The sequence below is a fragment of the Alosa pseudoharengus genome, unplaced genomic scaffold (assembly GCF_046254945.1).
Source record: "Alosa pseudoharengus isolate Yale_2024_CS ecotype anadromous, Long Island Sound unplaced genomic scaffold, YU_APseudo_1.1 YU_APseudo_1.1_scf_16, whole genome shotgun sequence".
Classification (NCBI taxonomy): Eukaryota; Metazoa; Chordata; class Actinopteri; order Clupeiformes; family Clupeidae; genus Alosa; species Alosa pseudoharengus.
Window position 1 is genome coordinate 17,122,383 of NW_027468630.1, and position 21,153 is coordinate 17,143,535.

A 21,153-nucleotide genomic window follows, 5' to 3' on the forward strand; every position below is an offset into this window, starting at 1 on the left:
GTTTGTTCAACAAAATTACAAACAAGACAACAAGGCTGGTTTGTAATGCGTAGTGATCTACAGCAGCCCTGACACATGTGTTCGCACTGGGATGAGGTCACTGGTGCTACTGTCTTGCTCTGGCAGAGCGTAGGGAGCTGCTATAAACGCGTGACCCCAGTGGAATGATCAACAGTGGGCCTTGGCGAGTCTTTCACCACTTTCCAGCTTTGGTAATTACTCCCATTTACCATTTTAATATCTGTAATCGCCCACCGCCGCCACCGCCACTGCCCCCCTCTTTTCTGTGATTCATGGGTAACTGCCCCTCGGGGGGAAAACACCGATCATGGAAATGTGCCAAGCGCCTGCTGAAGCCGAGGTTCCCTGCGGAGCTCGGAGATGTAGTGCAGCGAGTGTTTCATCAGGGCTGGGCGCCGGCTTTATTTGCTCTGGGACAGAAAGTGCCTCCGTGTGATGATTGCGTGATGATTTATTTAACTAATCACAACACGTAACTCAGAGTCCCTACACACACACACACACACACACACACACACACACAGGCGCACAGACAAGCCAAAGTGTGAGCGAACTCCACATGAACCGCAGCGCGTTCACTGCATGTGTTTGATAACATGCGTTCTCCTTTCTGTTGTCCAATTTAAAAATGTTTACATATTTAGGGTTTGTGTCAGCCGAGTGCATAAACGTCAACGTCAAAATGCAAAAAGCAACACATAATTATGCTAGTCTTAGTCAGAGCACATGTAAGTCATGTATGCATGCAGCTCTAAGTTCAGAGATATATAATGCATGTCCCACAACAGAGGGGTTTTTGCACGGACGTTCTGAAAGTGTGGTCAGGCGCAGTTAAAAGGGGACACACATCAAAATGCTACAGGCTAAAGGGAGGAAGTGCTTGAGTAAGTCAGGCAGTCAGGCTGCTCCCAGAACAGAAGTGCCCCGTCAGCAAGTGGTGGCACAGGATGACTTGAGCAACGTCCGAATGGCACCAGGGGTTTGTGTCGCTTCCTCAACTTAAAATAAGATATGGGGGTGGGGTGAACCATTTAATGACTTAAAATGGAAACTTGGACATGGAAAATTGTATACGGTATGTAATGAGCGCTGAATCTGATGATCACAGCCTTCCATATAAAGGCTTCAGACTTCATTCTGAATGCTCAGAAGATGAAAAAGGGCAGCTCCTGACATCTCCGAATCAGGAGCAAACGTGAGGTTTTTTTTTCTGCTATGAGGAGGAACGTTTGGAGCAGGGCTCTATAAAACACAGGAAGACAAGTGATCTATGACCAGCGGTTGCACTTCCTGTGTGGAGAGATGTCAGGTGAGCTCAGGACCTCCTGCAGCTGGGAATTCCATTGGGAATTCCGCTCAGATCCCATTATTTTCCGATTCTGCTCCTGTCCCTCGTCCAGCTTGGAGCTTCTACAGCAGACCAGGAGAAAACAGGCTGAGTGAGTGACTGCCAAGGTTAATCCCCCCAGGCATGCGGAGCACCGCTCCAGATCTCCCTTATTAGCCCAGTGAAATAATCTCCCCCAAAGTGGCCGAGATGACGACAGCCCAGATTTATGGTCTTTGTCCAAGAGCCAGGAGGAGAACAACTGCTCCCGCACGCATCATGAAAACTAATAAGTAGTGGGGGGATGCCTTGCCAATTGCATTCATTTGTGCATATTTGGATCCTCGAACATCTGCCAGCCTCAAATAATTTATGTCCTACTTTCAACCAAGGGCGTTGATCGAGTGGTGAGTGGGATGTGTGTGTGGGGGAGGCATCTGTACATGCTCCCCTGAAATCAACAACAAGGAGTTCCAGACACCTTCTTCAGAGTGCCTCTTGCCTGCTGTCATGTTACCACAGCTTTCCACAATCACTTCTCTAAAGATGGGAGACTGCAGCAGCCAGACACTGACTGCTCTGTGTGTGTGTGTGTGTAGGGGGCCTTCTAAAGGTCTGTTCCTCCCTGTTCACTTGCTCTCGTGTGTTCAGAGTTTAGGTCCTAACAGGCCTAGGGGGCATTCCTGAGACTGCCAAGCCATTTATTAGCACGCGCACACACACACACACACACACACACACACACACACACACACACACACACACACACAAACACACACAGGTATGGCCACCAGGCACCGGCAGTAAATAATATTGCATGATGCATCTCTGGCGGAGAGCGTGGAGAAAAAAAAACAGCACATCAGATTATCAATCAGGCTTCCGGTTATAGTGCAAAGGTATGAGATGATCAAACATCTCAAGGGTGCATCAGTATTCATTGCAGCCTCGCTAACAGCCGGCACATAAATCATTAATTCGCCTTCCCCAATTACTGTCTTACCGCTAGTTGGGGAGAGCGAGAGAGAGAGAGAAATGGAGTGAGGGAGAAGAAAAAAAGATGAGTTTGTGAAACAAAAAGACTCCTGCGGAGAGAAGGGATAGAGCGGGGTGGTGCATTTCAAGGAATGACTTTGTAACAACACCACGTATGAGAACGTGGAAACTGTTTCCCCCACCTCTCCCCAATCTCCCCTCAGAGCAGACGGCTCCATTTGCAATAAACACCCATCCCTGCGTCCCCCGCGCCCTGCCGTCCTCCAGCTGATGTAAGGCCGTCTGTGGGTGCGGCAGGAGTGATTGTGCCGGGCGTGGACTTTCAAGGGCACCTCCAGCGCCGGCAATAATCACAGCTGCTGTGTTTACCTCCATTATTGGGGACATCTGGAGCAGCCAATCAGGACCTCCTGCCAAGGAGATTCCACAATCATTTGGGCAGATGTTGCGGAGAGGAGAGGCCGTCTGAGTAAATATGCATACTGCCATTATGAATTGATTTTCACCTATTTCCCTGCGGCTCACACACCAAGGAGGCTGCCCACCAATCACCTCCTGCCGTGCCTGTCGGCCAATCAAATCAGGAAGGCCTGGAGCACACACATATTGGATGGCGGCTCATCTCACCTGGGTAAACAGCGGTAGAGTTTGGAGGTCTTCATTACCTGTCGAAAAACCTTAAAACCACCCCACCCCCCCACCCCTTCAAATACCTTTTTTAAATGAATCGTTATCTTCTCTTTGTGGCTTGGGAGAGTGAAGGCATAATTTAATACCCTCGATAATCAATCACATAATGAACCTGTGAGAGAAGGAGAGAGAGAGACAGAGAAAGAGAGAGTGAGAGGGAGAGAGAGAAATCTCTCATCATTTGGAAAGCAGAGTTCTTAATTACTCCCAGAGATACAGCTCTGGCGTCCTGCAGGCACCTGCTGTCATGTGGTGCTGATAAACGAGGGGCGGTGGGGGGGGGGGGGTTGCTGGGGGGCAGGCGGTGTGAGCCATGGGAGTGCTGTGATGAGACTGTTATCTGTGGGCCACACGTGGTTCCGGCGGACACTGCTGCTCAGGGGCGGGGGGCCGAGACGAGACACTCGCTCACGCCTGGTCCTTTCCGGCTGTCCGAGTGTGCTTGGCACACACAGGGGGGGCGGCGGGGAGGAGGGTTGGGGGTAGAGGCCACCGACCCGCCGCACTCCTCTGAGATGAGACGTGTCACTCAGCAGAGGTCGCACTTGGCGGTGAGGGCCTTGACCCCTTCCATGAGGTCACATCTCACCCCAGCTCACCCTGGACTGAGGAGCCATCAAGTCAGCCAGAGAGACGGGATGCAAGTGGTTTTGCCATTGGCCACCATGGTAGGAACTTGACGCTGGTGGGTCAATAGGTCAAGCAGGCAATAAAGTGTGTGTGTGTGTGTGTGTGTGTGCATGCATAACACAGAAAAACAGAAGTTCTATTTCTCTGCTTCTCTTTGACTCCACTGTTGCCAGACCAAACACAGTACCTGAGGCTGCTGTAGCTCGCTGCAGACCCACGCTTGTCATTTACTGTAACCAGTTAATGTTGTGAGAGTAATGTAGCCAATAATAAAACTAATATCACCAAACAATTAGTCACATTATCAAACATTTTATGGCACAGGTGAAATACAAAGCACCCATCACCCCCCCCCCCCCCCCAACCACACATACGCACACACATACTCCCCTGTCTCTAATGGACTGGGGAATGACCTGCTAGCAGTTCTGCCGCAAAACGGCAGCCATTTCGAGGAGAGGCCAACAGCACTGCTGCTGCCAAATTCATTTCCAATGCCTCTCTCGCCGCACTGATCAGAAACAATTTCTTCTCTGTGGGAAGTTTTACAAGCAATGGCTGCTGCTGCTGCTGCTCCTGTGTGTGTGAGAGAGAGTGAGAGTGAGAGTGAGTCTGAGTAGCAGTGGCTACTGGCTGTGGCGTGTCCTACAGCAATGCAAGTCTGCCCTCTGCAGGATTGGCATGGCACTGCACCATGGAGTGGACAGCAGCCCTGCCTCATCTGACATTCAGCAGGCCAGACAGACCCTCGTGGAGGGTCTTAAAAGCACTCAGGAGGGTCCGTGGATAATTCCGAGCCACAATCAAATGGCTTTAGACACTGTTGCCTCAGGCAATCGTTGAGCGTGTGTAGCTATGCAGATTACAGCCTATATCAGTGGCCAATCTTGAGTAGTTAGATTGCAAAAGCTAATGAGGCGTCACATGGTGAATATCTAATGGACTGTGCTGCCATGGTAATTACTGGAGGATCACGGCGAAGCGGCAGAGCCGGAGCTGGGCCATTATTCATTTACTGCAGCCCTCAAGTGGAACCTGTCTCATAAAATCCACATTGAGATTTGGAATGTTGCTCTAAGGGCAGTGGTGGGCAGCAGGGTCTCTGTGGAATCCGAGGGGCGGCAGAGTTGGGAATGTTGTTAGTGATGGTTTGTTACATGGAGTAAGGCGTGGTAAGTGCGTTGAGAGGGATTGGTTTTGGTTCTGGTTTTGAAGTGTGTGCGTATGTGTGTGTGTGTGTGTGTATAAACGATTTCAAACTCTCTGCCCATTGGCGGGTCTGTCAGTTGGGCATCCTAAAGTGGGAGATTTGTGTATAGTAAGAGGGGGGCTTTGCACATGAAGGAGTAGAGTCTCCCATCAACAGGAGCTGACAGAGGTTGGCGTAAAATATTTGTTGTGCATATGACTAACAAATATTTTCCCTTTGGTCTCTCTGAGAGCAGCCGTTTGAAAGGTTCAGAGCGGGGGGTGGGGGGCTCTCTCTGTGAGGCGGAGGACATGAAAGGCCTGGACTGGACTCCCCCTGCCCATAACAGCCAGTCCTGCCAAGCTGTGCCGTGCCGTGCCGAGCCTGGGCTCATCGGTAGAAAAATCACACAAAAAAAACAGAAGGAGAAAAAAAAAGGACCAAAACAACATTGAGATCAGGTGAGTGCAGACCCTCCCCTGCAGGACCCAGCGGCATAGCACGCAAAAACCCAGGCACCGCTGCGGAAGCAGCTAATCAGGGAATTTGCATTTAAATTCAAAGCGACAGGTTTAAAGCTTAAAGGTGCAATCAAAGCACGAGCGAGTCAGCAATCAGAGGGGTGCAAACCTGCAGAAAAGAGCCAGATGAAAGCAAAGAGATTAGAGCGTTTTAGAGCAACATTAGAAGGTGTTAACCCAGTACCTTGACTAATGAGGAAGGGGAGGAAGGCGGCAGGTGGTGTTGCGGCGGTGGTGGTGGTGGTGGTGGTGGTGCGGCGGAGGTGGTGGTGGGAGAAGAGAAGAAAAAAGGTAATTTAATTAAAAATTCAGCCCAGTAAGCGGGGATCACTCTCCACCTTCTTCTCTCAGAGACATCAAAAGAGCTCCTTCATTAATGGAGGCAGGAGAGGGGTGTTTTCTTCTGAGGTGGAACCCTCAGTAGGCTCAATTAGAAATGACTGGATTATTTCTGCCTCAGAGTTATGATGAGCGGTGGTGATGCGGTCACCGCCGATGGGGTGGGATGGACGCGGCTCTCTGTAGAGCAGCAGGCATGCGGTCCCACCCACTCCGCTCAGAGGACACCGCGCGTGCGCACAGCACGCCACAAGAACCGCATGCTTTAGTGCTAAACGCCACTGACAGTTCATGTGAGAGCGGGAGTGAGTGAGGTAAGTCGTCCACCTAAGCCTCGTACAGAAATCCTCTAAAACACTGCTGCAGTGATGAGAAGCAGATGGGATTGATTTTCCCCCGTCTTTTATTCTTTTTCTTCCCCCGACTCCTAAAATGTTTTTGATTATTTGAAGGAGTGTTCGTTAAAGATTACCAAATGTGGCGGCGTTTCAGCACAAGAAACGAACACAGATGTAGTTTTCCACTTTACAGGCTGTTTACGTCTTGTGAATTCCTTTCCCAGAAGAGAGGGCTTTTATGTCCCTAATTGGATTGTGTGACTACGGCCTTGTATAGCAAATGCATCTTGTGTTTCTCTCCTGCACCCCAAACCACCTTAATGATCAACGAGGACTGACTGCAGTGTCAGTTTACCTGAGGGTAACTGGCCAGGGAGTCTCCTTGGCTGGAGGGGTAAATCACAAGGCTGGGCTTTAAGGGGGGGGGGGGGGGGGGGCATTGTGAATGTCATTAGGCATCCCTTGCACTTCTCAGTGCCGGACAGGACCCCCCCCCCCCCCCCGAAAAGGCGGCAAAACATGTCAGCCCCAAAGAGAGGCCAGGCTGTGTTTACTCAGGGGCTAACGGAACATGAAGGTACAACTGGCTGCGGGGGGAGAAAGAACAACAACGGTTTCACATGTTCGTGACATGTCGCGCGACTGAGACGACGACCACCACCACCCCCCACCCCCCCTCCCCCTTTGTGATTTCAGCTCGGCTTGAATTGGAAGTCAGAAATCACCACAATGTGCACACACAGAGGTCTTAAAAATACCAGCGGCAGACCACATGTAACAAATAGCCCCAGCTTAACGCACTGTGACAGTTTACTATGCATGAAAGTGTACACAGTTGGACTGGTTTTGGGTTCTCGAACGTTCCATTTCATCTCCATGACAGGTTTCTGCTTTATTGTTCTGTTCGGGCCGCGCTTGTGGTTGTTACAGAAGCTCTTTTGAAAGGAGAGTTACGGCCTTGGCGCTGGCTCTGGCCTTAAAACAACAGCCGCGGGTAATGACGGGCGATTCTCACGCACACTGGCACGCCGCTGCCCTCTGGCTTCCCCCCGCGCTGAAACACCACAACGGGCCGGCAGCCCACGCTGGCACGGCCCCATCAGCAGGACAGCGTGGCACTCCGAGTGTTTCACCCAATTCTCCTCTTAACAAGCCTGGAAATAACCACAGCCTAGTCCACACAGTCTAGGGGCGTGGAGAGAGAGAGAGAGAGAGTGTGTGTGTGTGTGTGAGTGAGAGAGAGAGAGAGAAAGAGAGAGTGTGTGTGTGTTAGAGAGAGAGAGAGAGAAGGAGAGAGAGTGTGTGTGAGTGAGAGAGAGTCTGTGAGAGGCCTATCCCCAGCTCTTTTAAGACGATAAAAAGCCCCTCGCTGGTTTCGGATATGTTTCCAAGCACCAGGCCAGTGTGTCCACAAGCTGATCCCTTTAAAACCACCGACACGGCCTCATGTGTCGGGCCCTAAGCAGACATGTGAAAATGGGCCGATTTTCCGTTCAGGCTCGGGGATTATTAAGAAGTTGGGCTGCAAGCCGTGGGAGCTGCATCTGGTTCTCGGTAGGTTCTACAGGGGGGGGGGGGGTGTGGATAAAAAGGGAGAGTGGATACACCAGGCATTAGCGGTTAACCAAGAGCTAATGAGGGAAAAAGAAAAACATAGAGCTCAGATGAAACCGTTTAGCGTGCAGTGTATACAGTGTCCTTATTGCATTTCAAGGAAAGATGGCTACATCTTGCACACCCCACCCCCCCCCCCCCCTCCACACACACACCCCACCCAAAGCGTAATTATGGTGTGGTTCTGCATATGTTTTGAGTCAGAAGGAAGAAATTTGATTTCTTGAATTGTGTGTGCATGTGTGTGTGTGTGTGCGTGTTCTGATCATACAGGCCTCAAACATTGGACAAGTTAAATGGGACATGGGTCTGATGAGCACATGTGTACATACACATATTTACCTACCAAGCCATGCTGATTTATAGGACAGACAATTGACAATTGAACACAGATATGGGCGCACGCTCCCTCGGCACATAAAAGCTGCCCCCCCCCCCCCCCCCCCCCCCCCCGAGCCGAGGCTGCTGGGGGCTGTCCTCTAATGGGCTTTACCAGTCCCTTCTCTTCCAGCCAGCCAGTAAATCCTGGGAAATGAAAAGGCAACCCCCCCCCCCTTCACACACACACACACACACACACACACACAGACACCCACACACACACCCTACTCTCTTTTGGCATGTGGTCTCAGGTGTGCGAATCGAATCACAGTTCAGAGCGGGATCAGACACGAGAGAGAGAGAAAGAAAGAAAGAAAGAAAGAAAGAAAGAAAGAGAGAGAGAGAGGAGAGAGGGAGGTGGGAGACATACTGAAGCCATCCCACTCAAATCAGCACCATGTGTTCTCCAGAGTCTTATTATCCTATAAATGAACTTTATTGAGGCAACAAAGTGTTTGGAACTCTGCAAAAACATTAAAGAGCTGCCGGGTCCAGGCAGGGCCAGCAGCAGTGCGCCTGAGCCCTGTGGGACTAATGAGAGAGGCCAGGCCTCGGGCCGCCTAGGCACTGCCTAATGGCCTATTACTGACAGAGATGCGGTCGGCAGCCCAAAGAGGAAACAGACATGGCAGGAACCCTTTAACTGACCCAAACGGGATTAAAGGGGGGGGGGGGGGGGGGTTGGTGAAGAGAAAGAACAAAGGGGCTTGGGGTCGAAGTGTGCGGGGGGTGGGGGGCTGGGGGGGGGGGTTGTAATGGTGGTGGTGTTGAGGTGAGGTGAGGAGGGGAGGGTGGGGGGCATGAGAGAGGAAACAGAGCCCACAGTGAGCAAACAATTTGTATGACATGTGGATGGGTCTCCAGGTCTCCAGCCATGGGGGTGGGGTGACGAAGGCCGAGTCACAGCCCGAGCTGGAGCTGCAGTGGGGGCCAGGCACAGCGGCGTGGTGACTACTGAGGGAGGTAACAAACCACATGAGAAGCAGCACAGGGCCCCTTACAAACCACTCTGTTCAAACTACACTGTGGAGGAAGAGAAGGGGGAGAGGAGGAAAAGGACAGGATGAGGAGGAAAAGAGGAGGCTCCGTACTAGCCTCTTCGTTCAAACTACACCAGGGAGAAGGAGAGAAGGAGAGGAAAAGGAGGGGGCCCCTTGCAAACCACTTTGTTCAAACTACAACATGGTGGAGGAGAGGAAAGGAGGAGAGGGGGAGGAGGAGGAGGGGAGGAGAGGGGGGCTAGACTGTTAAATGGCATCACAAGTGCTGTGATCCTTAAGGAGATGATTAATGTTTTAAGGAAGAGCCAGCGTGGGCATCTGCTCCTGGTTACGGGCCTGGAAATGAGATTAAAGGAAAATCTCCAAACAGATTGAATTGTATTTGCCATAATTGCTGAGAACAGCTTATACAGAGCAGACCGCAAATAGCAGGGTACTAAAACCAAGAAGGGGAGGTGGGCTGGGACATCTGAGACTGGGGCTTTTTGGGTTCCTTAAAGTAATCAAATACAAGGCAAACACTGGAGTAATTAAAAGGTCTTCAGGACAGGGCAAGGTGTTGTCAGTCTGTGCAGCTTTCATTTTGGGTCCAAAAAACACAAGAAAGAAAAACAGAAATGTAGTTTGAATCCACACGCTGCATGCAACATGAGTAGAATGACAGCAAGGCTAGGACCATCAACAAGCCATTACACTGATGAATGTGGAAGATTCAAAACAATGACGCAGCCCGGCAAACTCCGGCAATTAAACTGTCGGCTGGTGTACAGGAAGGGGCCAAAGGTGTCCTCGTGAAGGGCCCACCGGACTTCAAACGGATCTCTGCAGAGCACTTCCATATGACACAGCCTCTGACAACAACCCCCACCCCCTTGCTTCTGGCCCACATTTGCACAAAACCTCCCCTTCACAGAGAGACCACGGCGGTGGGAATGGGGATGGAGATGGGGATGAGGCTGCGGCTACTACCCCCCCACCCCCACCCCCACCCCCACTACTGCGGCTCTGAACTTCGGCGTGGGCTATTGGCAGCACCTGAGGAAAATCAACCCCTTTGAGAGCGAGACAAAAAAGTACAAATCCACAAACGGTGCAAGATAAGAGCCGAGGAGCCGTGCCAGAGAGGCCCTTTCATTCCTCTTGTGATTGTGTTTCAAGTGAAACCACATGCACTGCACTGCACCCACTCGCAAGAGAGAGCTATGAGGAGGGGGGGGGGGCGCCTGGTAGAGAGCAGCTCCCTCCAGATGCTTCTGTTTAGGAGGAACAGAGGGAGATCATTACAGTGCTGCCAATAATACTTCTCAAACGGACTGAACTTTCAACTCCCACGAGACATCATCAAACAACACCGTCGCTGACAATCAAAATATTGAGACTTTATATCTTGGAGGCAGAACAAACAGAAAACACGCACACACATACAGTATGTACCCACACAAACATCTGATCGGTCTGGAGCTCCATGGCTCCTAGTGGGGGGATGGCTCAGTCATATGGTTCAAATGTCAGGGACACATTAAATGGATGTCAAAAGCCCACTACTTTAACAAGTGGTAATTTGGTTCAATCAAAACAACAATGCATGTTAACGTAAACAAAACCAATCAGTGCCAACATCTGTTTAGATGAGACTTTTTTTTTTCTTTCAAAAAAAGAAAGCTCAAATGCTCTTTTAGATTATTAAAGACATATGCAATGACAGATGTGCGTCATGGCACTATTTTACATACCATTAACCTCAACAATTAACCCAGCCTTTAATATGGTTCATTGTGGAAAGTGACGTACATAGTACCAATTAATTATTTAGCCAATTATTTAAATACCCCTTTTACAGACATCTACATAAACACATTTCTGTTTTTATAGGGAATACTGATTAATCAATTGGGCAATTATCTAAATACCCCTTTTACAACAGACACACACAGAAACACATTTCTGTTTTATAGGCACTTTTATTGATGTTTGACTAACTTGTAAAACTAAAAAAAAAAAAAACATTAAATAAAACCACAACACACGCCTGTTAAAGACCAGTAGTGGATGGAAATCATGACATTGGTAATATATTGTATTAATGCAAATTATTTTTTTAACTCTCAAAAGGAAAATAAAAACATATCAATCCCAATCATGTTAGGTCAAACATTCAATCAGAGGTCATTTAAAACAGTTTAGTCAATATTACTGCATTATAAACGGATACCATGAGAAGTGAATATCATGAAATATATTGTTTTAAAAAATCATTCGCTTTTACAACTGATTGATCAGCTGACGAGAGCCTTTGACTGCATTAAGAGATGAATACCACCTCTACCGTGGGATTCAATGACTGTCCTGCGTCCTGAACTCTAACTAACTCCAGACCTGCTGTATATTTTACCTCAAAACAGGGTTTAATAAACATATTAAAAAGCCATGAAAAAATATATCAGTTTGCAGGCAAAAAATGAAGACTCTCAAATGCCTAAAATCTCCCTACATGGAAAAAAAAACCCAATAACCATGAGAGCTACTCAAGTAACTTCACCCGGAGTAAAAGTACTAAACTTGGCCAGCCAAGTCACACCACTAGAGGGGGCTGTTGTCCCACTGGCAGGAGGCAGGCAACTGGGATAGGGAGGACGCTGTGTCGCCGCAAGGCACCAGAAAGCAATCAAAGTCCCATTCGCTTAACCAGGAGACACACTATTAACATTCTGTGACCCAAATCCGGCATTGACATCCAGAGTGAACCACACATAATGCTGTGGACCCACCACTTGTGTGTGTGTGTGTGTGTGTGTGTGTGTGTGTGTGCGCGCGCGCGCGCGTGTTTGAGTGTGTAAGAGAAATACAAACAGAGAGAGAAAGAGAGAGAGACAGACTCTGCGTCTCAGCACATGACGCCCCCCCCCCTCAGAGAGAGAGATCAGAAAGAGAGTAAGACAGTGAGAGAGAGAGAACATAGATGAAGCGTATGACTAAGGTGAAAAAGACAGGAAGAAAAGGATGAGAATGAGGAGGAGAGAGATATGATGGAGTGAGACAGGGCCGCTGAGAGGAATGAAAAAATGGAGTGAGGGAGAGCCTGACAGAGTCGGAGCACTGGAGACGTGTGGAGTGTGTTGATTGGTTTGGACCTGCAGGTTAAAGTCATTGTGGCGGATACCCCAGGGACACTGGTAGGGACGTGAGAGTGGAGGTGCTCATATGACTGTGTGGGTTCTGCATGAGTGGTGGGAGTCCGGCTCCCAGTCTGCTGCGCAAGGCAAGGCGGCGGAGAAGCTACAACCTCCTCTCTCTCTCTCTCTCTCTAGCGTGTGTGTGTGTGTGTTAGTGTGTGTGTGTGTATGGGAAGAGTGAGGGGTTGGTAGTCTGCAGATGCAGGCGGGCGGGGTGTGTGTGTGTGTGTGTGTGTGTGGCTATGTGGAGGGTCAAAGGAGGGCACCACGGAGGGAAAGTAGACCGTAACTTCTAATCCCGTCAGAGGCGTCATGACATTGACGTGACTCGATTGCCAAAAACTACACTCACACTCCCATAACGCCAACCTCATACCCCCTCTAAACAGCCACAAGGCGCTCCACTCCCTCCCTTACCCCCTCCCTCTACTCCCTCACCCCCCTCCACTCACTCCCTCACCCCCCTCCACTCACTCCCTTACCCCCTCCCTTTGCTTTAAGAACTGCACTTGCCCTCTCTTTCCTCACTTCCACTCACATTTCTATAATACTTTCCAGCCATGTGTTCACATGCACGCCTGAGTGCCCTGAACAAACCTCGTCTAACGTGATCGAATCACTCCCAACACCTGCTAATACTGCACATGCTAAACTAACATGTAGTGGCTGTTAACCCAAAGTTCCTGGTCACCTCCTTTACATGTGGCTCTCTACAGACCCTGGACAGGCATATGATGCTTGACGCCAACGTGGGTGGGCCCACATGTGGCTGTGCAGTGCATTGTGGGATGCTGGGTGAATGCTGGTGCTCCCACCACGCTCCCTCTAGCACACAAACTCCTGCCGCATACGGATGATCTGCAGTAGAGCCGCCTGGACGTCTTCATCCATGTGCCCCTACGAGAGACCACACACACACACCATTAAATAAGTCTCATTTAAATCCTCAACCAGTCAGCCAGCAATTCCTTAACTCTCTACACATGTAAGCTACATCTAATCCATCCCTTCAGCCACTGGTAAACATGTCTGGACCCTCATGCTGAGCTGTGGGATGACAGCAATACTACGGCCCTCAAGTTCTGACACATGAGAATCACATGGGCTCAAGCTGAAAATAGAGGACAGCGAATGTTTGCACGAATAGACCATTGAATACATACACACACATACACACACACACACACACATATATACATACATAAATACACACACACACAACCACACATACATATCCACACTTATCCATATAAACACAGTCGTGTTTGGGAAAACGTTCTGGGAAATTTTTCCCAGGCTGGAACAAATTGTTCATGACAGCCCTGATTTCCAAGTAGGCAACACACAAAGCAGAGGGGTGGTGTTACCTGAGCGGCACTGAGGAGATGAGTTCGGTAAATTGAGACCACTTCCCTGTGCTGCCTTTCAGCATCCTGTGGGAGGGAGAGAGAGAGAGGGAGGGAGTGAGAGAGACAGAGAGAGGGGGGGGAGTGAGAGAGAGAGAGAGAGGGAGGGAGTGAAAGAGAGAGAGGGAGGGAGTGAAAGAGAGTGTGTGTGTGAGAGCGAGACAGAGAGACAGAGAGAGATAGAGAGAGAGGGGGGAGGAGTGAGAGAGAGAGAGGGAGGGAGTGAGAGAGACAGAGAGAGGGGGGGAGTGAGAGAGACAGAGAGAGGGAGGGAGTGAGAGAGACAGAGAGAGGGGGGGGAGTGAGAGAGATAGGTTGTGTGAGAGAGAGACAGAGAGACACAGAGAGAGAGAGAGAGGGAGAGAGAGAGGGAGAGATAGAGAGAGAGAATCAGAGGTGTCTGGGGCTCTCTGATGATCTCCTCCCGGAGCAACTGAGAAACTGAGCCAGCACAGGCTATGTATAGAAGCGCACTCACTGCCACTCGCTGCCTTCTCAGGCTAAAGCCTGAACTCTAAAAAGGAAATGAGGGGGCCAGTCACAGTCACTGCCCACAACGCATCCTCCTGGACAACCTGATCTGCACAACAGTTTGGACACCAGTTTCTGGTCTTTAAAAAAAGTTTGCAGGTTATTCCCTGCAGGTTGTTTCTGATTTGGCTCTGACCTGGAGGCAGGTGTTTTACTGGCTTCCTGACAATCATTTCCTTTGAGAGGGAGTGTCTGAAAGATTAATTATTATTGACAGGAGGAATGGTGTTTTAGTTCACACCTCTATCAATTACATCACTAGAATGTCAACTTTTGACTGTCTGCTTTGCCTTGTTTGACCCCAAGTTTAATAACAAGTTAAGTTTAAAGTTTGAACAGTTTTGTCTCAGTTAGACGTAGATTTTAATTCAGGGAAACTCTTGCCCAGTGGCGAGCCAGATCTCCTGAAGGCAAGCCGCATATAAACATGTCAAATCCACTCATTTCTCTGACACGGAAACAGCGGCGCAGTTACGCACACTCATTTTTTCAACATAAACAACCAAAAAATATGCCACAGTCAGTGAGTGTGGTCAGCACGTCTCATGTAAGTTATTTGTGGATTAGACAAGCTTACGTCTGTCCAATCCCCAGGTGGGAGAACGTGTTGTAATTGATTTCTCCAGCTTATACTTCTGCATACTGATGCCTGCATTGACACAAGGCAGCCCTGGTGTGTGTGTGTGTGTGTGTGTGTCTGTGTGTGTAAAGTGAACGGGTGAGTCTGGACCAAGGTGGGGGGAGAGATGGGTGAGGGTTGGTTTGATTGACCACGCAAACGCAAACACACATACACACACACACACACACACACACACACACACACACACACACACACACACACACGGGGCTCTTTGAGCAGGGATGGGGTGGGTTGTGGACTCACAGCCAGCTGCTGCTGCAGGCTTTTAACCTGGGCCTGGAGAGCATCAATGTGCTGCGCCTGCCTCTTGTTGGGCGCGCTGCCAGAGTAGGCCAGCTGGGACAGACCGTTCAGCGCCTGCTTCAGCCTCTCCACGTCTGCCAGGAGCTCTGTGATCTGAGGGAGACACACACACACACACACACACACACACACACACACACAAATGCAAACACACAGACACACACACACACACACACACTCGCGCTATTACAGCTGCCGCTTCCCACGCCTGTATGGCCACTTGCAGTGTCAGAAGTGATTAAGGCTAACTGCAGGACAGTGCAGCGCACTGCAGAGGAGAGCGCGAGCAGGCCTCCTCCTCTCTTACCCGCTTGTCCTTGGCCTCGGTCTGCTCGGAGGACATCTGGATCCTCTTCTGCAGCTCGCCGATGGTGTGCAGAGAGCCGTCGTAGCGCTCCTTCAGCTCGCGGATCTCGCCCTCGATGGTGGTGCTCTTGGCCTGCAGGGAGTCGGCCTCGGCGCGCGCCTGCGTCTCGGCGTCGCGGCGCCGGGCCGTCTCTCGGTACAGCTCCTCGTACCGCTCGGCCAGCCCCGACAGCCTCTCGCCCAGCTCCTGCACCTCCTCCTCCAGCCGCTGCTTGTCGCTGCGCAGCGCGGCCACCTCGCCTTCCTCGCGCCCGCGCAGCTCCTCCAGGGCCTGGGTGGCGCGGAGCAGCTCGCTCTGCAGCGCCGCCACGTCCTCCGCCCGCTGGGCGCTGCCCTCCGCCTCCTCGCGCAGCGCCAGCCGCAGCGTGGCCACCTCCTGCTCCAGCGCCCTGCGCGCCTCCTCCTGCTGCTGCTGCTGCTCGGCCACCAGGGCGGCGCTGACCGCGTCCTGCCCGGCGCCGCGGCTCTGCAGCTCCCGCTCGAGCTGGCGCGCGCGCTCGGCCTCGTGCCGCTGGGCCGCCTGCGCCTGCTGGCACTGCTCCTGGGCCTGCTGCAGGCTGTCGGTCAGCGCCTGCTGCGTGGCCTCCAGGCGCTCCAGCCGCACATACTCCCCCTCCAGGCGTCGCTGCAGCGCCTGGATCTCGGCGGCGCACAGCGCGTTCTGCTCCTCCAGCTCGGCGCGCTGCACCGTCACCTCCTTGTACTGCTGCTCCAGGTCCACCAGCTTGAGGCTCAGCTCCTCCGACTGACCCTTCTGCTCGGCCTCGGCCTCCAGCTGCCTCTCGCCGGACTCCAGGTCGGCCTCCAGCTTCTGCAGGGCCTCCTGCAGCTCCGCCTCCAGCCGCTCAGTCTCAGACTTCCGACGTTCGCTCTCCGTCTTCTCCTGGTCGTACTTCTCCTGTATCTCGCTCAATTGCTCGTTCAAGTCCTTCAGCGCGGCCTCAAAGCCGCTCTCTTTCTCCTGCACGACAGACAGTGGCACAAACTTCACGTGAATAGCCTCCTGTATCGTATCCAGCTCTCTCTTCTGCGCTTCGATCTCCTCGTGCAGCTTCACGGTGTCGTCCTGAGCCGACTGATGTCTGGAGAGCGCTTCCTTGACCCTCTCCTCAGCTTCAGCTAAGGCACTGCTCAGCGTGCTGGTGACCGTTTGGTGGTCACTAAGGCTGATATAGTCATTTTCGAACACCGTCTGAACTTTCTCAAGCTCCTCTTTCAACATGGCACTTTCTTCTTTCACCTTCTGCAACTCTTCCTCCCTCGCCTGCCCGTTCTTCTCCAACGTGGAGATTTGATTCTTGGACTCCTCCAAGGCGACGGTCAGCTCCGCCCTCATTCGCTCGTGGTCCTCCCTGGACACCACCCGTGCCCGCAGACTCTGCTCCAGGGCCTCCTTTTCGGCCAGCGCCTCGCTCAGCTGCCTCTCCCGCTCGTCGCTCCCCCGCCGCATGGCGTCCAGCTCCTGCTCCAGCTCCGTGTTGCGTTCGCTCAGCGCGCCCACCTCGCTCTGGAGCCGCTCGCTGGACACGACGTGGGTGCTCTGCAGCAGGGTGACGTTCTCGCACAGCGAGGCCTTCTCGTCCTGGAGCCTGCGCAGCTCCTCTTCGGCCAGCCGCTTCTTCTCGGCCGCCTCGGCCAGCTTCTCCTTCAGGTCGTCCAGCGCGCGGCCCAGTGACCTCTTCACGTCCTCGTGGGACTGGAGGGGCACGAACTCGCTCTGGATCTGGTCCCGGAGGTCCTCCAGCTGCTCCCGGAGGACTTCCCGCTCCTCCTCGCTCTCCTCGACCTCCTGGATCAGCACCTGGCTCTTGGCGGTGATGTCCGACAGCTTCCTCTTGAGAGACGCGCTGTGCTCCTCCAGGGCCGCCCTCACGCGCTCGTGCTCCTGCAAGGGGACGGTCATGGCCGCCGGGCCGCTGCGGTTGTCCATCTCCCTGTGGAGCTCGGCCACCTCCTCCAGGACGCGGTCGTAGTCCTCCCTCAGCTCGGCTATCTGCTTCTCCTTCTCGTCCACGGCGTTGGTCAGCAGGTTCTTCATGTTGTCGAACTTCTCGGAGGGCACCATGGCGGACAGACGGATCTCCACCTCCTTGACGTGCGCCTCCATGTCCATCAGGGTCTCGGCCATGTCCTCGCGCTCGTCCTTCAGGACGCTGAGCTCCTGGGTGAGCCGCTCGGCCTCCACGGCCAGCTGGCCCTCGCTCTTCTTGTACTCCTCCAGCGCCTTCTCGCTCAGCTTCAGGTGGTTGCGCACGCGGCCCACCTCCGCCGACGCGCCCTCGTACTTGGCCTTGACGTCGCCGAGCTGCGCCTTCAGATCCTCCACCAGCTGGTTGCTCAGGTGCTCCTTGACCGCCACCACGTGGGCCTGCAGCTGCTTGACCTTGGCCTCGGAGTCGAGCATCCTCTTCTGGACGTCGCCCAGCGCCTCCTCCAGCTGCCGCACCTGCAGGTCGGCGTCGCGCTTGGTGGCGTCGCGGCTCTGCGTCAGCTCCTCGCACTCCTGGACCTTACGGCTCAGCGCCGCCTGCAGCTGGGCCGTCTCCTCCTCCGACGCCTCCTGCTTCTTCCGCAGAGCGTCCAGCTCCCGCCGCAGGCTCTCCGCCTCGCCGCCCGACGCCACCAGCGATGGCGTCCTTGTCAGCTCCAGGGGGCGCGACACCGAACGGGTCGGCACCGACGACTGCAGGACCTACAGAGAGACACGGTGCAACATTTAGGAACCAGCTCACATTTAACTAGGCAAGCTTTGACCTTCCACATCCATCTGTCTGTCCACACACAGACACAGACATAGACACACACACAGGCACATACTCAGACAGACACACACTGACAGACACACACTGACAGACACACACGCACACACACTTTTACTTGGGATGGATAAGACTGCTCTAATAGGGCAATACGGGTCACAAAAAAATGCTCCCACCACAAATTCAAGTTTATCCCAAACACACAGAGAGAAAAAAAAAAGAATAAAGTACGGGGATTAAAGCTAATGAAATCACAAATCTCCCCTTTTCCTGAGGGGGCAAAGAGCTGATGGTTTGAAATGAGGACTGGTGGCTTATTTGACTGCCTCCCTCTACCTCTCTAAAGCTGCACAGGGCTGACACAAGCAGTCTGTGTAAGGCAGGGCCATGCACAGCATTACTGCATTGCTGGCCATCTGCTCTATTCTGCATCGAGGCATTGAGCCATGTGGTGACCTCTGACCTATCAGACTGGGGGTTCACACTGGAAATAATGATGCGTCAGCAGCAAAGCGTAACCAAAGAGGGTCAGTAATCATGGATCTTTGGCATAACGCAGCACTTACCATAATAATACTATTATTACAAATACAAACACCGTTCTATCTTGTTGTTAAGTGATGTTAAGTAGCGGTACTCATTTCTGTATATCAAACAGAAACCTCCCGTCCCTATAAAAACTTTGATTGCTTTGACTGGTCAGAATGTCTGAAGTGTTCCTAGGGTATATCAAACTGACATTGATGAGCCTGGCGTTACACTCTGAAAGTGGAACCAAGCTCCTGGGCCTCTAGTGCAACGCTGGTGGTACCAACCATTCCTCTGCAGACGCAAAGCACACAATAGAAAACCTGCCCCTGTAGCTCCAGACTGAGTACCTGAGCAGAATCCACACACACACACACACACACACACACACACACACACACACACACACACACACACACACACACACACACACACACACACACACACACACACACACACACACACACACACACACACACACACACACACACACACACACACACACACACACACACACACACACACAATACCTGAGCGGAATCCAGGCTGTGGGACTGCCTCACCAGAATGTTCTCTTTTCCTGAGCGGTACAAAAACAGGAAGAAGAAACAGACAGGGTTGGGGGACAGGGAGCAGAGAGACAGAGAGAATCTGTGATCAAAAGCACGGCATGGCTTCAAATAACATAGCACTGCTCATTAGAGACAGAAGTTGCCCCCCACCTAAAAGCAGATGTAGCCGGTGCAATTCAGAGGGCTTGCTCACCTTTAATAACAGATTGGCCGGAATAATCCCCCTGTAGAAATCAGATGGAAATTTAGTATTCAAATCCACCAGTCAGCCTGGAGTTCAGGGCCAGCTAGATGCGGCCTGAGCATCATGAATAGTCTATGAGCGCTAAAAAGTGTGTGTGTGTGTGTGTGTGTGTGTGTGTGTGTGTGTGTTGGCCACTGACCAGATGAGACTTCATCTGCACCTTGACTGTTTCCACAGCGCGAGCCCCATCCTCTCCTCTGGCTGTGAGCAGATGTCTGAGCTGTTCTCTCTACATGTCAAACAAACACAGAGAATCATGAGCTGTCCCCTCTACATGTACATGTCAAACAAACACAAAGAATCATCAGCATCCTGTTTGTAGAGCACTGTGGGGTACACTGGGAAGAGAGTTACTGGACCGCCGGGCTTGTGAGCAAGAAAATGCTGACATCCTCATCCTCATCAATCACCAGGACGCCAGCCTTCACTCACCTCCATGTGGATGTCCTCCATTGCGGACTTCTCCTACAAGGTGAAAAAAGACTAACTCAGTGAAATATCAGACACCACGGGAGCTGTGACGCAAGCAGCAACATCCCGACCATATTTGGGTCTATGAACCCACTAAGTCACTTCCTGCTCACATTCCCATCTGCCGCTCCATATTCAGTTCCTGTCTATCCCTACTGCCTTGCCAATCAAAGCCAAAAGCCCCAAAAATATACAGTGGGGAAAAATATACAGTGGGGAAATATTTAATGTAGGGATGCACGATATTCAATATGCCGACATTTTCTCTCACACACACGCCCTGTATGGTGTTTTAAGCCCCTAAAGTAGTCTTCCAGGCAGTGCTGCATAGAAGGCACTAGGGTTAGGGTATGGGTTGAACCCTGAAGTCAACAGTCGCAGCGCTGCCTTGAAGTCGACGGTGGGGGCTTAAAACACCATCGAGCCACACAACCTCACACACACACACACACACACACACACACCTCTTTTACTCCTTTTAACAGGCTATACTGGAGTTAATCTACTCTTAGTGTTTCTCACTGTGACGGTTTAGGTACTGTATACAGCCATAAAACAGTTTCTTTCATTCTACCCCAATGTATATTTCAAGAAATGCAAACATTAACTCATGGAAAAATAAGGAAATCATTTCAAGTTGGTGTAGAAGTAAAATATGGCACATATTTTAAGTGACATCTACAAAAAAATTAAAGATAATAAAAAAAAAAATATATCATCCTATTAGAACAGATTTTCATGAGACTTAGTCTGAAATCCTAATAAATTGTGCCTTGCCGAATTATCTGCCATGAACATGGGCCGAAATGTTCCTATCTGCTGATGCCAATAACACAATTTTTAAGCTGTTACCTGCTGATATCAATGTTTTTCCAATAATATTGTGCATTCCCTTATTCAATGTGGCATGGTGAGGCCCAGTGTTATGTGTCTGGCTGGTCTAGACTGGACACGCTACCTGGCTGAGCTGCTGCTGCAGCATGTTGACCTGGTCCATGAGGGCTCTCTGCTCCTGATGGAACTTCCTCAGTGACTCCTGCTGGCTCTCATTCTGCCTCTCCAGGTCCTGCACAACACAACACAACAAACTCACTCACCCGCACCCACTGC

At 51.5% G+C, this 21,153-nt stretch overlaps 1 protein-coding gene across 1 annotated transcript in view; it reads right to left on the bottom strand.

The window, feature by feature from the left end:
• Positions 1-11,160: 11,160 nt before the first annotated feature.
• Positions 11,161-21,153, bottom strand: part of uacab (uveal autoantigen with coiled-coil domains and ankyrin repeats b) — a 43,885-nt gene continuing 33,892 nt past the window's right edge. Inside the window, 10 exon segments of the mRNA XM_076287254.1 lie at positions 11,161-13,084; positions 13,087-13,117; positions 13,588-13,653; positions 15,044-15,196; positions 15,411-18,161; positions 19,287-19,336; positions 19,522-19,552; positions 19,712-19,801; positions 20,005-20,037; positions 21,002-21,109. Of these exon segments, the coding sequence (XP_076143369.1) occupies positions 12,873-13,084; positions 13,087-13,117; positions 13,588-13,653; positions 15,044-15,196; positions 15,411-18,161; positions 19,287-19,336; positions 19,522-19,552; positions 19,712-19,801; positions 20,005-20,037; positions 21,002-21,109 (3,525 nt within the window). The 3' untranslated portion in view covers positions 11,161-12,872.